At 48.2% G+C, this 20712-nt stretch overlaps 1 protein-coding gene across 1 annotated transcript in view; it reads left to right on the top strand.

Annotated features, from left to right (window-relative positions):
- Positions 1-20712, top strand: part of ARL6IP1 (ADP ribosylation factor like GTPase 6 interacting protein 1) — an 85609-nt gene that overhangs the window by 52748 nt on the left and 12149 nt on the right. Inside the window, exons 3-5 of the mRNA XM_063934390.1 lie at positions 10253-10372; positions 18670-18787; positions 18957-19041. Of these exons, the coding sequence (XP_063790460.1) occupies positions 10253-10372; positions 18670-18787; positions 18957-19041 (323 nt within the window). The remainder of the gene's footprint in view (positions 1-10252; positions 10373-18669; positions 18788-18956; positions 19042-20712) is intronic.

The raw sequence follows: 20712 nt of genomic DNA, 5'->3' as shown, positions 1-20712 counted from the left end.
ATCCTGGTCTGTGGATCTGGACTCTAGAAAAACCCTGGAGGTACTCCCTTTCAAGGGAGATATTCTGTTTGGGGAGGACTTAAATAAGATAGTGGCTGACTTGGCTACTGCCAAAACTGCCTGTCTGCCAAGTACCGCTCCTTCTGTGTCGAAGGCTAAAGGTACTTCCTTTCGCCCCTTTCGTCCTTCAGGTAAAGCAAAAGGTCAGGCGTACAACAAGCAGGCCCGCACTTCCAAACCTGGTGAGCCAAAGCCCAAAAGAGCCTGGGCGGCCCGTCTGCCAGCTTCCAAGGCCGATAAGCCTGCCGCATGACTGGGCGGGCCTCCCCCCTGGGGGATCCCAGGGTGGGAGGCCGGCTTCTAGGGTATACCCAGGAATGGTTGAAGACCACTTCAGATGCCTGGGTATGGAAAGTCGTCATTTGAGATTACGCCATAGCCTTCAAAAACCGACTCCCTCATCAATTTTGCCAGACAAACGTCCCGTTGGACCAGACAAAGGCAAACACTCTGCATTCGGTGGTATAGACCCTCCTGGATGCAGGAGTCGTAGTACAGGTGCCTCTTGCGCAGAGGGGCCGGGGGTATAATTCTCTGCTGTTTCTAGTCCCGAAACTGAATGGGTCCTCCCGGCCCATTCTCAACCTCAAGGCATTGAACAGGTTTGTGAAGGTTTCCAAGTTCCGTATGGAAACCCTTCGCTCTATAGTTCTGGCCTTGGAACCTGGGGACTACATGGTCTCCCTGGACATACAGGATGCTTACCTGCATATTCCTATAGCAGCGTCACATCGCAATACCTGAGGTTTGCTATTGGCAAACTCCATTACCAGTTTTGGGCGTTACCTTTTGGTTTAACAACTGCTCCGCGAGTCTTCACCAAAGTCATGACGGTGGTACTCCGCCGTCAAGGGGTCATGATACTGCCGTATCTGGACGACTTGTTAATCCTGGCAAATTCCCCAGAACTTTTCCTACGTCATCTAGATAGGACGGTCCGGTTTCTGCAAGCCCACGGGTGGCTCATCAACTGGAAGAAATCCTCCCTGATCCCTGCTCAGAGCATGGTGCATCTGCGAGCGCTATTAGACACTCAATACCAGAGGTTGTTTTTGTGTCAGGAGAAAGTCCTGAAGCTTCAGGACAGGATTCGTTGCTTCCTTTCTCGTCCGCAGGTGTCGATACATTCGGCAGTGCAGGTGCTGGACCTCATGGTATCGGCATTCGACATGGTGGAGTATGCTCAATTCCATTCTCGCCCCCTCCAGAGGCTGATTTTAGCCAAGTGGGACGGCCTACCTCACCGGATCAGGTCTCAAATGATCTCATTGACTCCGGAAGTCCGTCTGTCGCTGCTCTGGTGGCTCCAGGACCAACAATTGTGCAGGGGCCGACCCTTCTGGATATCCAACTGGGTCCTGTTGACGACAGATGCCAGTCTAAGAGGTTGGGGCGCGGTGCTGGAGCAACACTCCCTTCAGGGTCGGTGGAGCAAGGAGGAATCCCTCCCCTCAATCAACATTCTGGAATTGCGGGCGGTCTTCAATGCATTGAACCTAGCCCAGCATTTAATTCAGAACCATCCTGTTCAAGTGCGGTCTGACAACGCCACCACAGTGGCTTACATAAATCATCAAGGCGGCACTCGAAGCAATCTGGCAATGAAGGAAGTCTCACGGATTCTACATTGGGCGGAACGCCATCTACCGGCCATATCGGCAATCTTCATTCCGGGAGTCCTGAATTGGGAAGCGGACTTTCTCGGTCGTCAGGACGTACATGCCGGCGAGTGGGGCCTCCATCCAGAAGTGTTTCAACTCCTAGTGGAAAAGTGGGGTCTTCCAGACGTAGATCTGATGGCGTCTCGACACAATCACAAGGTTCCGGTCTTCGGAGCAAGGACAAGGGATTCTCAAGCAGCATTCGTGGATGCGCTGGCGGTGCCGTGGAGGTTTCGCCTGCCGTACATGTAAACCCCCCCCCCGCCCCCCCCCCCCCCCCCCCCCGGTGTCACTCCTGCCTAGGTAATTCGGAAGTTCAAGCAAGAAAAAGGAATTCTGCTTCTCATAGCTCCAGCGTGGCCAAGACGGCACTGGTTCTCAGACCTGCAAGGCTTATCGTCAGAGCATCCAATTTTACTTCCACAACGCCCAGACCTCCTCGTTCAGGGCCCCTGTGTCTACCAGGACCTAGCCCGGCTGTCTTTGACGTCGTGGCTCTTGAAGCTTCCGTCTTAAGGGCTAAAGGGTTTTCTGAGGCGGTCATTCAAACTATGTTGCGGGCCCGGAAACCGGCTTCTGCTCGGATTTACTATAGGGTCTGGCATTCTTACTTTGTTTGGTGCGCATGTAACGATTATGACTCTTCCAAGTTTAGTATAGCCAAGCTGTTGGCTTTTTTTCAGCAGAGCCTGGACTTAGGCCTGCGTCTGGCCTCCCTCAAGGTTCATGTTTCTGCCTTGTCGGTGTGGTTTCAGAGAAAAATTGCGACCTTACCTGATGTGCATACCTTTACTCGGGGAGGTTGGATACACAACACACCCTATGTCCCGCCTGTGGCTCCTTGGGACTTGTCGGTTTTGGAGGCGTTACAAGAGTCTCCGTTTGAACCTCCTTGGTTCAGCTGATCTTAAGTGGCTTTCCCTTAAGGTGGTGTTTCTGCTGGCTATTGCTTCAGCTAGAGGAGTGTCTGATTTGGGTGCCTTGTCCTGTAGTTCCCCATATCTGATATTTCACCATGACCAGGCGGTTCTTAGGACTCGTCCCGGATATTTACCTAAGGTGGTTTCCTCGTTCCGCCTTAACCAGGAGATTGTGGTTCCGGCACTTGTTTCTCCTGATTTGTCTCCCAAAGAGAGGTCTTTGGATGTGGTACGGGCTCTCCGTATCTATGTGAAAAGAACTGCTTCTATTAGGAAATCTGATTCTCTCTTTGTACTGTTTGGATTTCACAAACGGGGCTGGCCTGCTCACAAGCAAACTTTGGCCAGATGGATTAGAATGGTGTTTGCACATGCTTATGTGAGGGCTGGTCTGTCTGCTCCTGCTCACATTACGGCCCATTCTGCTTGGTCTGTTGGATCTTCTTGGGCGGCCCGCTGTGGTGCGACCCTTGAACAATTGTGCAAGGCGGCTATGTGGTCCTCAGTGAACACGTTCATAAGGTTCTATGCCTTCGATACTGCCGCTTCCCAGGATGCTTCCTTTGGACGTCGGATTCTTGTGCCCGCTATAGTGCGTCCCCTCCCATAAGGAACTGCTTTAGGACATCCCCAATGTCTATCCTTGTGGAGCCCAGTGTACCCCGCGGCAGAAAACGAGATTTATGGTAAGAACTTACCTTTGTTAAATCTTTCTGCGAGGTACACTGGGCTCCACATGGCGCCCACCCTGACACGCTTAGCTTCTTTGGGTTGGTATGGCATTAGCCGCTGACACTTCTCCTGTCGTGAGAGTGTGGTGTATGTGGCTACTAACGTTGTCGTCTCTTTTTTCCTGCTACTGCATTGGGCTTGTTAACTAAAAACTGAGCTCCTGTGCAGGGAGGCGGGGTTATAGAGGAGGCGGCGCTGTGCATTCTGGGAACAGTCAAAGCTTTGAGCCTGTTGGTGCCTCGGATCAAGATCCTACTCTACACCCCATTGTCTATCCTTGTGGAGCCCAGTGTACCTTGCAGAAAGAGATTTAACAAAGGTAAGTTCTTACCATAAATCTTGTTTTTCTGGGTGTGTTAGAAAAACGCAGGCGTTTTTTGGGAGGGTCTCGGACGTCAGCGCAGACCACTTTTAGGCCGTGGCAGCCTCAGACCTACTTACAATTGCCCCGATGCAAAAAAAATGTTGATATTGCGGATGCATCTGCGGATGGATAGCGATCTGCGATGCATTCACATACTTGCACGGGCGTCTTTTCCTGTCAGGGCGGCGCCTTTCTACTCGCAAACAACTGCAATTTGTCAGAATATCGATCCATGCTGAATTAGGCCCATAGTTCGCCATTAGTCATTTCAGGCTTAGATGGAATAGTCTCCATAGACTTATTGACTGGAAAATGACACCCTTACTGCAGCAAGCTATTGTCCTCTTTTTTTTTCTTTTTTTTTTTTTCCCCCATGTCCACCCCCACTCCTCACTCACATTATGTGGCTCTTAAAAGAGAAATTAATCATTAGTTTTGCATAATAATATAGTGTTATAGTAAACTGAATTTCTTTTTCATCCACTAGGGGTCACTGGAGTACTCTTGGGATATGGACGGTTCCACAGGAACTAGGCACTGAATAAATTAAAATTTGAGACTACTCCTACCCTCCATATCCCAGAGTACCTCAGTGTTTTTTCGGTGCTCACAGAGCAACAAGGCTTGTGGAGTTGGTACACAATTATTGGATTTCTTTTGATTTTTTTTTATTTATTTTTTTTGATTTCCCCCCCCCCCCAATGTTCCACATCCCTTCCCCCCCCCCCCCCCCTTCCAGAAATGCGAGGGTCCGGGATAGTGGAAGCTGCTGAAGCAGCTGTGGGTGTCGGGCCTCTCTGAAAGAGCTCCCTCACCACCACGTGCAGGATTCCTGCAGAAAAGGCTGGACGGAGCTTACAGAAGAAGCCCCGTCATAGCCCTCACCACAGGGTCCAGGTATGTTGGGACGGGACTGTCAGCTCACGCTGCCGCCCCACTGTGTGGGGATACTGTGTGTGTGTGGCCGCCCGCCGCTGCTTTCAGCCCCCCAACGCTGGTTACGCTGCCGCTCTGAGCCGCGCCGGCCACGTTGATTTATGCATAGGCCGCTCCACGGCTCTATTCAGCGCGCTCCCCGGCTCCCGATGCCGCTTCCGGCTCCCTCTCCACCATAGCCCGGCCTCCGTGTATAGTGAGCGGTACACGGAGCACGGGGGGCACACAAATGAGAGTTAGTTGAAAAAGGCAGGCTCCATAGTAAAATCTCATGTTCAACTCTTGTTTATAAAAAATACAGCAGCGCTGCATATGTATTACAATAGGCTATTAAGCCTTTGTTAAACAGGATACAAGTTATATGTGCAGGTTTGAATGCAACATAAGATGTTTATTAAATCTGCTTACATAATTATAAGTCTGCACTTTGTGTTATACTGTGAGCATGGGGATATATTTAACCATGCTTCCTGTTGTTTTTCATGTTGTATTCCAGAATTTCCTGTATTACATCTCTCCTCCATTGAAGGCGCAGGGGTGTTAGGGGGAATTTGGGATCAGGCATATTGCTGGCGTGCACTGCACTTGGCCAGATATATATTTATAGAGACACCTTAGTGCTATTTACTGAGTCGCGCAAGTTGTCTGTCTTTGTATTTTGTATTGTCTGTCTGCATAATGAGTAAGACACCAGCAAAGTCTAAAAAGCAGTTTCACCGCAATGTCTGTAAGAGTGTATTCCCGGATGGATCTACCACATGTACAGTATGTTTTGTAAATTCAGAGACAAATACAATTTCTGCTCCGGTTTCAAAGCCAATTTCAACCCCGGACCCGCCATGGGCTATGCTTGCAGATGTCCTGGCTGGATTGCAATCAGAATTGGCCGCCACTCGGCAAGAGCGAGAGGCGGCAAGATCTGAATCTAGGGTGAGACCGCTAGAACTACCGGAGGAGTCTCAGCCAAACCAAAAGTCCAAATCCTCTTTGGGTACGAGGGATAAGTTTCATTTGTCTTATAATTTACCGATTTCTGCTATGTTGCTTTCTGACGATTCTATGCCAGGCATCACTGTACAAGATGAGGTTGAGGAGGGCGAAGTAGACCAGCAGTCAGATGGTGACGATTTTGACAGCCCGGGCATTGATAATCTCATCAGAGCAGTGCGTCAGTCTCTGAAGTTTACAGAACTGAGGAGCCTCTGACAAATGATGAGGTCGTCTTTACTAAACGACAGAGAACTCCAATGTGTTTTCCTGTTTCGGAATCTCTTAATAAAATGTTACTAGAAACAAGAAAGAATCCGGATAAACGGTTTTCTATACCTCACAGATTTAGGTCTAGTTATCCATTTCCAGACTCTGTAACAGCTACATGGGAGAATCCGCCATTGGTGGATTCGTCTGTGTCTAAACGTACAAAGAAATTAACCATACCAGTACCAACTGCTACTACGCTTAAGGACCCTTCGGACCGTAAAATAGAAGCTATGCTACAGTCCATGTATACAGCAGCAGGAGTGTTGCTTAGACCTGGGTTGGGTGGCATTTGGGTAACTAAGGCGCTAATGGTATGGATAACAGAACTCAAGTCTGCCTTAAGTGATGATCACCTTATACTTCTCGCTGATCAAATCTGGGAAGCTGCTATCTATGTACAGCTTCTACTGACGTATGTCAGCTCACTTCTCGCCTTTCATCATCGCTAGTTACAGCACGACCAGCGCTCTGGCTACGTTCTTGGCAAGCGGAGGCAGAGGTCAAAAAAGGTATAGAAGCGTTACCTTACGGGGGGCGAGAAGTTGTTTGGTCCTGAATTGGACAAATGGATTTCTGATGCCACGGGAGGAAAGTCGGTTTTCTTACCATTGCCTCCAACAGTACCTAGAAGGAGATATTCTGGACCGGCGTTCAAATCCTTTAGACCTCAGTCCTTTCGCGGGCGTGGCAGGGGAACGGCCACACCTGGTAGACGAGGTCGGGGACGTGGTTTCCAACAAACCAATACCACTCGTCAGGATACTAAAGTCACCGGCAAGCCAGTGGCATGACGGGCTCCCAGCCCATCTCGGATCTCCTATTGTGGGAGCACGCCTTCAGACATTCCAGTTGGCGTGGCTTCAGACGTCCACAGATGGGTGGATCCGCGATTTAGTTTTAAAAGGTTACAAAATAGAGTTCGACTGTCTACCGCCAATGCGGTTTTTCAGGACAGGACTGCCTGTGTCGGACGATAAGAAGGCGGTTCTGCAGATTGACATTCAGTCTCTGCTGGATGCAGCAGTTTTGATTCCGGTCCCTGTACACCAACAGGGTCAGGGTTATTATTCCAGTCTGTTTGTGGTACCAAAGCCGGATGGCTCGGTCAGGCCAATATTGAACTTAAAGGGTCTCAATCAGTACGTCACTTACTACAGATTCAAGATGGAATCTCTGCGGTCAGTAATTGCAGGCCTAGAGCCACAGGAATTCATGATTGCCCTGGATCTCAAGGATGCGTACTTACACATTCCGATTTGGCCACCTCATCAAAGGTTATTGCGGTTTGCAATATGGCAGAACCATTACCAGTTTCAGGCTCTACCGTTTGGCCTCTCGTCAGCGCCTCGGGTATTCACCAAGGTGATGTATGTGATGATAGCTCATCTCAGATCCCTGGGAGTGATAATAGTTCCGTACTTGGACGATTTACTCATCAAAGCTTCGTCTCAACAAATGCTCCTTCAACAGGCGTTGCTGACATACAATGTACTGGTTCACCACGGTTGGATTGACGACTTCAAGAAATCACATCTAATTCCGTCTCAACGACTTCAATTCCTAGGTATGATTCTCGATACGGTAAATCAAAGAATTTACCTACCCGAACAGAAAGTACAGGTCATTCGTCATCTGGTACAATTAGTGATTAAGCCACGCACAGTCTCTGTTCATTTGTGCATTCGCCTCTTAGGCACAATGGTGGCGGCTTTCGAAGCGCTTCAGTTCGGAAGACTTCACTCACGTCCTTTTCAACTGGATGTGCTCGCACAGTGGTCGGGCTCGCATCTGCAGATTCACCGCAGGGTGAGGTTGTCTCCAAGGGCCAGAGTGTCTCTACTCTGGTGGCTCAAAGTACAGAATCTAACCGCAGGAAAACGGTTCGGCGCCTGGAATTGGATAATTCTCACGGCGGACGCGAGTCTCAGAGGTTGGGGAGCTGTAGTTCAAAATTATCAGCTCCAGGGTCTCTGGGCGGATCACGAAAGATTGCTGTCTATAAATGTCCTGGAACTCCGGGCAATTTACAATGCGCTACGACAAGCAGTGCATATGCTGCAGGCTCAGGCTGTTCAGGTGCAGTCAGACAATGCGACGGCGGTCGCATACATCAACAAACAAGGAGGAACGAAAAGCCGCATGGCAATGCGGGAAGTAGCTCGAATCCTCAATTGGGCCGAGTATCACCAAGTGATATTGTCGGCAGTATTCATTCCGGGAGTGGACAACTGGGAGGCGGAAGTTCTGAGCCGTCGGGATTTTCATCCAGGAGAATGGGCATTAAATCCAGAAGTGTTTCACATGCTGGTCCAGAAGTGGGGTTACCTGCAAGTGGACCTGATGGCATCTCGCCACAATCATCAAACGCCCCAGTACGTGTCCAGAACGAGAGATCCAAAGGCAGTGGCGGTGGATGCTCTCACAATCACGTGGCCATACAGTATCGTGTATCTGTTTCCGCTGCTCCCTCTGTTGCTAAAACGGATCAAAAGAGAGTCCGTCACAGTCATACTAGTGGCGCCTCATTGGCCTCGGAGAGCTTGGTTTTCGGATCTCCGCTGTCTACTCGCAGACTATCCTTGGCCGCTCCCACTACGTCCGGACATGTTACAACAGGGTCCGTTCCTTTACCCCGATTTAGCGCGACTGCGTTTGCCGGGATGGCTGTTGAGACAGCCCTCTTAAGAAGAGAGGGCATTCCAGAATCTGTTATACCAACCATGTTACGAGCTAGGAAGCCGGTTACGGCAGCTCCTTATTACAGAATTTGGCGTGCCTATATAGGTTGGTGTGAAGCTCGGAAGTTTCCGACATCATCTTTCAAGTTATCCCGTCTTTTGTTATTTCTACAGATGGGGTTAGATGGAGGTCTGCGTTTATCCACATTAAAAGTGCAGATATCTGCGTTGTCCATTTATTTTCAAAGAAGATTGGCTCTATTGCCGTCGGTACACACCTTTTATGCAGGGTGTCCTCCGAGTACAGCCTCCATTCACTCCACCTACTGCGCCATGGGACTTGAATCTGGTTTAAGATTTCTTAGTCTTTTTATTTCGAACCCTTACAACAAGTGGATATTAAGTTTCTCACTTGGAAAACAATTTTTCTCCTAGCCTTGGCTTCGGCAAGGTGTGTTTCAGATTTGGGTGCCTTGTCATGCAAGCCACCGTATTTAGTGTTTCATGATGATAGAGCGGAACTCCGGACGAATCCCGCTTTCCTACCAAAAGTAGTGTCCTCTTTTCACATCAATCAACCAATAGTAGTTCCTGTGTTAACAGGAGATTCTGGAACCTTGGATGTGGTACGCGCACTACGCGTTTATGTATCCCAAACGTCTACAGTTCGTAAGACGGATACGTTGTTTATCCTCTATGATGCGGCCAAGATGGGTTGGCCAGCTTCTAAGCAGACCTTATCCAGATGGATAAAACTGAGCATACGTCAGGCTTACCTTCATGCTAGGTTACAGCCGCCTACATCAGTAACAGCTCATTCCACACGTTCTGTGGGAACGTCATGGGCAGCTGGTCGTGGAGCTTCTACGACACAGCTTTGCCGTGCGGCTACATGGTATTCAGTGCACACGTTTGTGCGCTTTTACGAGTTTGATACTTTTGCGGCATCAGCATCTAGCTTTGGCCGTCTAGTGTTACAGGTGCCAAACGGCTCTCCCGCCCACGGGGGAAACTTTGGAGTACTCTTGGGACGTACCAGTGACCCCTAGTGGATGAAAAAGAAAATAGGATTTTGGTACTTACCAGGTAAATCCTTTTCATTGAATCCATAGGGGGCACTGGACGCCCAGCCAGAGCAGTTTTACCTGGTTGTGGTAGGTTCAGAGAATCTTATGGTAACACACTCTCACCAACTGCTTCAAATTAGCAAGTTCTATCGGGTTTGGTGTCAACTGTTAGTTGTCAGTAACGTTATGTGTCAACTTTATTGTTGTCCGTTTTGTTATATGTAATTCTCCATTGTCAACCTCTATAGCTCCTGTTCGGCTCAGTAAAAAACACTGAGGTACTCTGGGATATGGAGGAGAGGAGTAGTCTCAAATTTTAATTTATTCAGTGCCTAGTTCCTGTGGAACCGTCCATATCCCAAGAGTACTCCAGTGCCCCCTATGGATTCAAAAAAAAAGGATTTACCTGGTAAGTACCAAAATCCTATTTTTTGTTTTTGGTTGGTCTGAGCTACGACACTGAATGACAAATGGTTTCCACCTAGCAATCAATAAATGGAGTAATAGGAGTTGCTGACTTAATTTCTGTATTTTTAATTTCAACTGTTTATACTAAAATGTACTTCTCTTACAGGATGATCTATTACTTGGACCCATCAGTTCTTTCTGGTGTATCCTGTTTCGTTATGTGTTTCTGCCTGGCTGACTATCTTGTTCCAGCTTTGGCTCCCAAGATTTTTGGCTCCAACCAATGGTTTGTAGCTTTCTGTTTTCTAAATCCGTATTGTTACACTTATTCTGGAGGAAATAATGCAGACTTTAGCAGCAGAACCTTTTATGGAGTAGTGCAGGCTTGGTCAACCTCCTGCTGTCGTGACACTACATGCCCCAGCATGCCCTGACACCATTTAAGCATTCACTAATAGCAAACCTGTGAGAGCATGCATCTCCCGATTCCCCTGTAATCAATCGGAAATGCCATTGTGCTTGTGTTGCGCTTTAACTCACTGCAGTGTGTAATGAGCATGATGCAGTGGGGATATTCTCCTGAATCCCCAAAAAGGGGCATATAAGATAGCAGGGCAGTGTAGAAGGCTGTTACTGACCATAAGCAAAGTATTTGAGGCAATTAAGTGGTGTCAAATAGTTGATGGGAACGTGCCCAGTTGTTGGCATCACTAATGGGGGTGTGGGCTACAGAGATGCTGGGCTACCTATTACACCATATGTGCTGCCATTCCATGGCAGTATAGCAGTTGTACCAAAACTGTCATCTGTATAAATATGGATTCCTGCAGGATGAATATCTTATATTCATATATTTTGATGACCACTTGTATAGTAATAAAATGTAGGCTCTTGTAATAGTCGAAAATAAGATGTATTGATGTTGTTGGGTTGTGTTGTGTTTTTTTTTTTTATTTTTTTTTATTTTATATATGGTCTTTTATTTTTAGCAGTTTCTTCAGGATATTATGACCCCAGTTTTTTTTTTTTTTTTTTATAAACTCTTTATACCAGGAGAGACAAAGTTAGACATTACTGACATAGTTGTACATTAAAGGGTGAGAATCAGTCTCCATGGAAATTTTTCGTTCAAATAATTTTGATCGTATTTAACAAACAAACAAAGACGTCCCCTATACGAGGACCATATACATAAAAGAAAAAAACAGGGAAGAGGAAAGAGAGAGGGGGGGGGAGCAGAAAGAGAAAGAAGAGGGGCAGATGCAGAAAAAAGAACAGAGCCAATCTATGTCATGAGGAGGAAAGAACATCGAATGATTCTAAGAACAATGCATACACATTACAATAACTATATAGACACTTTCAGCTAGACATCACTCAATAATCAAAGATCAAGGAGGGCATGGCGGCGCCCGGAGGGAGGATCCAGGTACAGCACGGTCAGGAGCTCAGAGGACGGGGACAAAAAAAAAAAAAAAACGGTTTGAGCATCAAATTGGGGGAGACATCATAAGCAACCAGGGGCCCCAAACTAGTTCAAATTTGGGGGGACAGTCATGTAGATAATAAGTGATCTTTTCCATATTAGCAACGAACCAAATATAATTATTCAAAGCTGGAATAGTAGGAGCAGCGGAGGCCTTCCAATTTTTAGCTATTAATGATTTAGCAGCCACTAATATATGTGAAAACAGTTTATTCAAAAGAGGGTCAAGATCTGGATGTGGACGGGCCAATAAAAACATCCACGGGTCCAGGTCGAGTGCTAAACCAGATATGGAGTTCAATATATCGAGTACCCTATTTCAGAAGTGAACAATACGTGGACATGTCCACCAAATGTGGAAGAGAGTTCCACGTTGACCGCATCCCCGCCAACAAACGGGGTGGCAGAAGGGAACATCTTAGATAGTTTGTCCGGGGTGTAATACCACCTATAATATAGTTTATAGGATGTCTCCTTGAGTCTCGTAGAGAGAGAGCTTTTAGCAATACCCTCCCGAACTTCCTCCCAACAGGCATCGTCTGGTGGGGGACCCAGGTCCCTTTCCCACTCCCGCTCATGGCGAGTCTGCGGCCCCGAGGACACTCCAACCAACATAGAATAGATCAGCTAAATTAACCCTCCACATATAGGTTTTGTAGTGCATGGAGACTCAAAGGAGGTAAGATCCCGCAGAGCATCAGCCTGGGGCAGGGAAAGAAGAAAGTGACGGAGCTGAAAGTATTCAAAAAAAGGGAGGGAATAGCGAGGAAAACCTACATTTGATATCGTCTATTGACATCCAATGGCCCTGTAGAGAAATATCATGCACCACATGGATCCCAGCACCAAACCAGGGTGTGAACCGATAGGGTGAAATCCCAGCGGGGAAATCAGGGTTGTCCCAGAGGGGTGTGAGAGGGGAGCATGAGGAGGACAGCTTCTATTTCGTAAGAGATTTATGCCAAATAGAGAGATGGAATTTAAGAGAAGGAGAGGAGCTCGTTAGAGTGAGCTGGTGTGATTTGCCCAGACCCCACAGCGAGGCCAATGACCGAACTCCCAATGAAAGAGCTGCAAAATCCACCCAGGCAATAGAACCATGGGGCGCAAAGGTGGCCACTATTTGACTTAGATGACTCGCCAAGTAATAAAATTTAACATCAGGGAATCCACGGCCTCCCTCTGAGCGGGGTAGCCGGATCACAGTGAAGGCTATTCGTGGGGGTTTGTCGTTCCATACAAACCTCACGAATGAGGCCTGGGCATCCCTAAGAACCCCCTCCGGAACCCTCACAGGTAGAGTTTGAAAAAGGTAGAGAAGTTGCGGCATGATTGTCATTTTGAGAGCAATGATCCTACCCAGCCAGGATATAATGTGATCTCCATTTTGCCAGATCAGATTTAATCTTGGTCAACAGTCACAGGAAATTTTCAGAGTACAGGGAATTTATAGTGAGAAGTGATATAAACACCAAGATACTTGATCTTAGTGGTCTGCCAACGAAGGTTATAGGAGGACTGCAGGGAGCGTTTGAGATCTCCAGGTACATGTAATAACATAGCTTCGGATTTAATGAAATTTATTTTATAGCCCGACAGGGAACCATATTCCTCTATAATCCGATATAGGGCGGGGAGAGAAGACTGCGGCTGAGTAAGAGACAACAAAACATCGTCTGCAAAGAGCGAAATCTTAGACTCCTGCGAGCCCACCTTCACTCCCCTAATTCCGTCAGAGTTTCTTATCATAGTGGCCAGGGGTTCAATGACCATGGCAAACACTAGGGGCGAGAGAGAGGACACCCCTGTCTCGTGCCATTAGACAGCGGGAAGGGAGGGGATAATATTCCGTTAGTGAGGACCTTAGCTATAGGGGAGGAGTATAGGGCAGAGACTCCCGTCAAAAAGTCTGCTGATATCCCAAACATCTGTAATGTCTGAAATAAGAAAGGCCATGACATACGATCGAACGCCTTTTCGGCGTCGAGAGAAAGGATAATGGATGGGGTTTGTCTGCGATTCAACAATTGGATAAGGTCGACCGCTCTCCTAGTGTTGTCCCTGGCCTGACGTCCAGGGATGAACCCCACTTGATCATAATGTATCAGACCAGGGAGCATACCATTGAGGCGAGTAGCCAAAATTTTTGCAGAGTTTGATGTCCAAATTCAATAGGGATATCGGCCGATAGTTAGCGCAATTTCCGAGGATCCCTGCCCTCTTTGTGGATAACTGTAATCCTGGCCTCCAGCATATTACTCGGGAATGGGGTGCCATGAAGTACAGCATTAAACAGTACCCTGAGATGGGGGACCAAAGTGGAGGCAAATTTTTTATAGTAAGAGGCCGTAAAGCCATCAGGGCCCGGCGCTTTAGAAGATTTGAAAGTCTTCAGAACGGCAGCTATTTCTTCATCCGTGATATCCTTGTTCAGCTCCGAAGAGTCGAATTCAGATAGTCGAGGGAGATTAGCCCGATGCAGGAACTCTGATATTAAGGCATCTGGGGGACCGGGGCCTGAGTCGGCTGAGTTTAGATTATAGAGCTTGCTATAATAGTCCCTGAACACCCTGTTTATACCCTCTGGGGCATATGTGACCCTACCAGACTCAGTGTGCACCGCCAGAATGTTATTCCGTGACCTCTGTGCTCTTAAGGCGGGATGCCAGGAGTCTATCAGCTTTGTCCCCCTTGTCATAAAAGGTCTGATTAAGCCTCTGGAGAGTCTTTGCCGTACGCTCTGACAAAGATAGCGAGATCGCAGACCGCACTTCCAGCAAGGACTCTAAGTTGGAAGGGGTAGGGGAGAGTTTATGTTGGCGCTCAAGGGTCTGAAGTTTGGTGGAAAGGGAGAGGAAGCTAGCTTCCTGGGACTTTTTAAACCTGGACGCCTGACTAATCAAATGGCCATGTAAGACAGCCATATGTGCCTCCCAAAGGGTAATAGGTGAAGTCTCCGGAAGGTCATTAAGTAGAAAGTAGTCAGTGAGGCAGCATTTAATCTGGTTAGGGACTTCCTGATTATGTAATAGAGAATCGTTCAACCGCCAAGAGGCAGGAGGGGGACGGGGGGCAATAGAGTGGAGATCAACCGCGATCGGGCAGTGGTCGGACCATATCCTAGGAAGAATACTAGTAGATTTAAGTTTAGAGGACAGGTCTCGACGGAGTAGGATCATGTCTATCCTAGAATAGGACTTATGTACAGAGGAAAAAAAAGTATAGTAGGGTCAGTTAGCCTGAAAGAGTCAAATAGCAACTGGAGTTTCAAAAGGTCTAGCAGGGCCAGAGATGCCGATGTCGGGCGTGTAGGAATAAAAGAACGAAAAGAGGGAGGGGAGGATCTATCCAACGAGGCGTCAAGCACTTCGTTAAAATCGCCTGCCACTATGACTTCCCCTCTACAGAGTCTAGTCAAATGCACATTCAACCTCCTAAAAAATGCAGCCTGATTCTGGTTTGGTGCATAGACATTAACAAGGGTACATAGGATGTCATTTAGTTTCCCAATAAGAATGAGCCATCTACCTGATTTATCCACATGACTGTCCACCAATTCAAACGTAAGGTGGGCCGCTATCAAAATGGGGACCCCCTTGTGTGTAGCATCGCATGCATGAAAAGTGATAGGGTAGGCTTTAGACTTTAAGTCAGGGTGGAGGGATTTCTTAAAGTGGGTTTCTTGTAGGAAAACTAAATCGCCCTTGGTCTGTTTAAGGGAGAGAAAGAGCTTGGTGCGTTTGTGAGGGCTGTTCAAACCTTTAACATTGTGGGAGTAGATCCTAAGAGCCATGACCAGCGAGTTTTCGGAACGCCTCACCACCTCCCTCCGGACACCGCAGCCCTGTAACAAACCAAAGCAAAAACATTGTGAATACCCATGGCAATCAGCGAACATTTCTACACATCTGATCAAGAAGAAAAAGAGAAGTCTGGAACAGGGGAAACAAGACCTGGGAAGAGTAGGGGAAAGGGGAAGATTGGAGACCAGAAAGAACTACATCTGGCCTAGTGTGCCGGTCAGGGGATAATAGAAAGGGGTCACTAGGTGACAACAACCGGACTCTGGTATAAGACCCGACTAGGGGGACGCGGCCTGGCCGGGCCAGGTACATCGAGAGCAGCGGACACTTACCAACGTGTGTCCCGAGTCTAGGGACCAATGTCAAGGGGATAAGAGATTAAACAACTTTTCCTACAGCCCACTACCATATAGGACAGCTATGAAAACAATAGTGACTATCCATATCTGAAACAAACATCACCGTAGGCGGAGGATAGCACTAGCAAACAGTAAATAATACAAAAGGTGTCAGTTCCAGTACTGGGGGACGCAATTCCCAGAAGGGGAGCCTCAGCCCTATAGCCTCTCTGCATAAGCGGCTACGGTAATAGAAGCAAAGCGGCTAGGTGCATATGCAAGGTATAATGGGGAATCGGGCTAGTAGTGGAACGAAAAAAGAGAGAAAGTACATCTCTACAAAATAAACATGCGGTAAAGTAATATATTATAGAAATTAAATAATTAAACACGTAAGGCATCAGGTGGGGGGGGGCCAGCCGAGGCAGATTTCCGCGCAGAGGGTACTCTCGACCAGTCTCGATTCAGAGAGCGTCTCGGAGTGGCAGTCGACTCTACGGAAGAGGCCTCGCACGTCCGCCGCGGAGACTCGGACAAGGCCGGAGGTGGGGAAAGACCCAGGTCACGCAAGAGTCCTTTAGCTTCGGCTAGGTCCCTGGCCGAGTGGAGGCGGTTGTGATGCCACACCAGAATGCGAAAGGGGAAACCCCATCTGTAGCGAATGCCACTGTCCCGAAGAGCCGAGGTGATGGGTCGGAATTCTTTCCTTTTGAGCAGGGTGCTAGGTGCAATATCTTGGAACATTTGGAGAGAATGTCCCATGAACTCCAGCTTGGAGAGCTTCTTAGCCTCCCTGAGCAGGTCCTCCTTAGCCGAATAGTAATGGCATCGCAGAATAACATCTCTGGGCTGAGCTGAGTTCGAGGGCGGAGAACCCTGTGGGCCCTGTCCAATAAGAGTTGACTACCGGAGTTGAGGGCGACAGGTGCACAAACTGTTTCTTAAGGTAATCGTGTAGGGACGTCATATCAACGTCCTCAGGGACACCTCGGATGCGCAGATTATTTCGTCGCGCCCTATTATCCTGGTCTTCTTGGCGTTCTAGGAGCAGTTGCATTTCCTGCTTGAGACTGTGAATTTCATCTCCCACTCCCTGATGGAAGGCAACCACCTCATCCATTTTGGACTTTAAGTGGTCCGTTCTGTCTCCAAGGTCGTACCGTCAGCCTTAAGAGAGGCTATGGCCGTATGCACCTCCGCCTGTACTGATTTCCTCGTCTCCTGAATTTCACGGAAAAGCCTTTGCAGATCTTTCCGGGTCAATGGGGAATGATCTGAGTCCTCTGAATCCGATATATCAGGCTGCGAGGGAGCCCCCTGTCCCGGAGATTTAGCATTTGAGTAGGCAAATTTTTTCAGGCTCTGGCTCAAATCCGCTCCGTGTTGCTTTTTGCCTCCTTTGGGCATGATGGAACTTACGTGTAGAACAGCTGGAGAAGATCACTGCATTACAGAGTTAGAAAAGTCCCGGTAGTAGGGATAGTATACTGTGTAGATTATAACATAAGATGTCCCAGGACTCAGGACAGAATTCTGCGGATCACATCACTGGAAAAGTTGTCTCTCTCTCAGGCAGCTGGAATGCAACAATAAAGCCACCAGTAGATGGAGCTCCACCCTCAATTATCATACATAAAGCAAAGCAGCCGAGGCGAAGCAAAAAGAAAAAATACAGTAGTAGCAATAGAGGCCCTAATGGGGGCATCCCCACCGATATCCAACACCGTGGCGCAGTGCGGTCAGGCCCCCAATTGTGGTGAGTTTGTAGGAGGGATCCAGTGAGAATAAGGATAGGGAAATATGCGATGGGGGTGGAGATCTTCTTTTTTCCCCACAACTCCCCCCCCCCCCCCCCCCCCCCCCCCTCCCAGTGCTCCCAAGCGGCAGGAGGTGTAGTGCCTACCTGGTGGAAGGCCCCAGCCAAAAGCCAGGGCACCTCACTGTGACCATCAGCCAGTGGGAAAGGCAGGAGCTCCACAGTGCCCTTATCCAAAATGGCCGCCGGCGTCAGGAGAGGACTGAGCCTCCAGGGCCCAACGCCTCACAGGCACAGCCGAGCAGGCTCCACGGGTGCCAGGTGCAGAGAAACGGGATGCGCACGGTGCAGGAGGGAGCACCTCCCGGCCAGCCGCGGAGGCGTCCGGCCCGATTGCAGGCTCACGGGAGCGCGCGGCAGCCGCCGTCACCACAGCTCCTGGCTCAGTGGGCGGAAGTAGGCCTCGGGACGGGCGCAGAGACCGGAGCCCGCTTACCCGCTCCACCAGGCGCACACAGGGAGGATGATCAGCACAGTGTGAAGGTGGAGGGAGCCAGATACAGCAGGAGGCCGGGCGCCGGACAGAGCAGACGTAGCTGTGATTCCCACGGCGGGGAACTCCCGGCACCGGTCGGAGCAGAAATTGAGCCCCCGGCTTCTGGAGGGTGTGCAGGCCCCAACCCGTAAGGAGGCAGAAGGCCCCCTCCGGCTCCGGGACCCCACACACCAGGTATAGGGGTGAGAGGCAGGGAGAGTTATATAGGCTCTGCAATAGGGCCAGAAGAGGCACTTTAGGAGGCTGAGTGCGGGAGCTCCTTCCAGACACGTCCACCCTGCTTGCCTGCCAGGCCACGCCCCCTATGACCCCAGTTTTAAATATTTGTTTTATAAACTTTATAGTTGCAAACTGTTCAAAATGTCCAGTTATTGTTCATGTCGTACTACTTGATAGAGCTTAATCTTGGCATAATGCTTGACTATAGGTCAGACAGTGGGATAAGGTTGATTATATACAAGGCGGCGGGGGGGACACGCGTACATGCAGTTCTCGTTTTTGTATTTTTCATGCATCTAAATAGAATTCGATGGATATATTTCCGTTGGAACAAATGAAGTCTCTGGCAAAATGATAACCACATGCCTGTTTCCAGGTGTATTGTTTCATCCCAGCCCCGTAATGTTATATTTCTGTTACTGTAGGACCACAGAACAGCAGCAGAGGCTGCATGAAATTTGCAGCAACCTTGTGAAAACCCGGCGACGGATTATTGGCTGGTGGAAGCGCCTCTTTGTCCTTAAGGAGGAGAAGCCTAAAATGGTAGGACTGTTTGTCACAAATGATTCTCTATACTCTCAATCCTGTTATAATTTTTTTCATATGAAGGACACGTGTCTTTTTACCATTATCTCTAACCACTATAACGTAATATGTATATGAGCTATGTTGTGCTCAGGTCATTGATCCAACTTTGTTTTTCTCCATCCAGTATTTCATGTCAATGATATCTGCTCTTGCTGTTGTTGCTTGGATTGGGCAGCAGGTCCATAACCTGTTTCTGACGTACCTACTTCGTAAGTATTGGCTAAAATATCTGGGGACAGAGTCCTACATGAAGATCAGACATCCTCTTAAATGTTCCATGGCTTAGCGCTCTGGGCTCTTTCGGCTTTCATGAAGAGATTTAGGATATCTTAGTGGATTCCTTGTCCACTCATACAGTATAGTCACATAGACAATATAATCGATTCTATATATTGCTGGAGATTAGATGTTTATTTCCTCCATTATTTGTGATCACAGTGACATCTTTGTTCTTGCTGTTTTAGACAAGGGGGGGGGTCTAGAATGTCTCACATTAGCCAGGGTTATTACTCAGAAATCATTATAAAGGTTACATTTCCATTTAAGGAAAAGCTTGATCCAGCAAGTTAAAGCTACATGCAAATAGAAGACCTACAAATATAAACCTTAAAACTCGTAAGTGACTGCAATAGGAAAAGGCAAACTGAAGACAGAATCATTTTAGAAGGGAATCCTTTAGCTGCTGTCAGTTGCTGAGCTAATTCAGCTCTTTCCTAGTATAAGACCTCCAGGCACACACTAACATTCAGAGAGCACACATCTCTTAAATCTAGGAGAGCAAACTCTGAGCCCTCAAAGATATAGGTGCTGATTCTGCGTTCGGAGCAAAGCAAAATGTACCAAACAAACCATGTTGCACTGCAAGGAGTTCAAATACATTTATTTATGCATACAGGGTAAATATGGACCTCCATGTACTGCAGGCAGCAAATGCTGGGCAATTTAGATTTCAGTTTGGACACTCATCTCCCAGACCTAATCTCTGCACACTGTAAGTCTGACCCACCTGCAGTGCAACATGGCTTTCCCAAAGTGTAAAAGGTGCTGCATGTGGTGTGTGGGGTTTCCTCATTTGCATGCTTTGCTTAAAACTAAGAGTCTGTCACATAATGTGCAGGATACATCACTTCCCAGGACAGGAGGTGAACGTTAAGGTGAGGAACATAGTCTATCAAAATAGACTTCTGTACAGCTTAGATCTGATGATGGCTTGAAAGGTGGTTATATGAAGCTGTATTTCACTAACGTCCTAGAGGATGCTGGGACTCCGTAAGGACCATGGGGATAGACGGGCTCCGCAGGAGACATGGGCACTTTAAGAAAGACTTTGGATCTGGGTGTGCACTGGCCCCTCCCTCTATGCCCCTCCTCCAGACTTCAGTTTGATACTGTGCCCAGTGGAGACTGGGTGCATTTCAGGGAGCTCTCCTGAGTTTCCTGTAAAGAAAGTATTTTAGTTAGGTTTTTTATGTTCAGGGAGCCTGCTGGCAACAGACTCCCTGGATCGAGGGACTGAGGAGAGAGAAACCGACCCACTTCTCTGAGTTTCAGGGCTCTGTTTCATAGGCTACTGGACACCATTAGCTCCAGAGGGATCGGTACGCAGGTCTCACCCTCGCAGAGCCGGAAGATAGAAGCCGGGTAGTATGAGGGGAAAAGACTTTAGAGGCGGCAGAAGACAGCTTGATCTTCATAGAGGTAACGCACAGCAGTGAAGCTGTGCGCCATTGCTCCCATTCACCTCATACACATCGGTCACTGTAAGGGTGCAGGGCGCAGGGGGGGCGCCCTGGGCAGCAATATAAACCTCTCCTGTGGCAAATGTACATATATACATGTACAGCTGGGCACTGTACATGTATATAAAGAGCCCCCGCCAT

Source organism: Pseudophryne corroboree, chromosome 7 (assembly GCF_028390025.1).
Source record: "Pseudophryne corroboree isolate aPseCor3 chromosome 7, aPseCor3.hap2, whole genome shotgun sequence".
Taxonomy (NCBI): domain Eukaryota; kingdom Metazoa; phylum Chordata; class Amphibia; order Anura; family Myobatrachidae; genus Pseudophryne; species Pseudophryne corroboree.
This window is presented reverse-complemented; position numbering and strand designations above follow the sequence as displayed.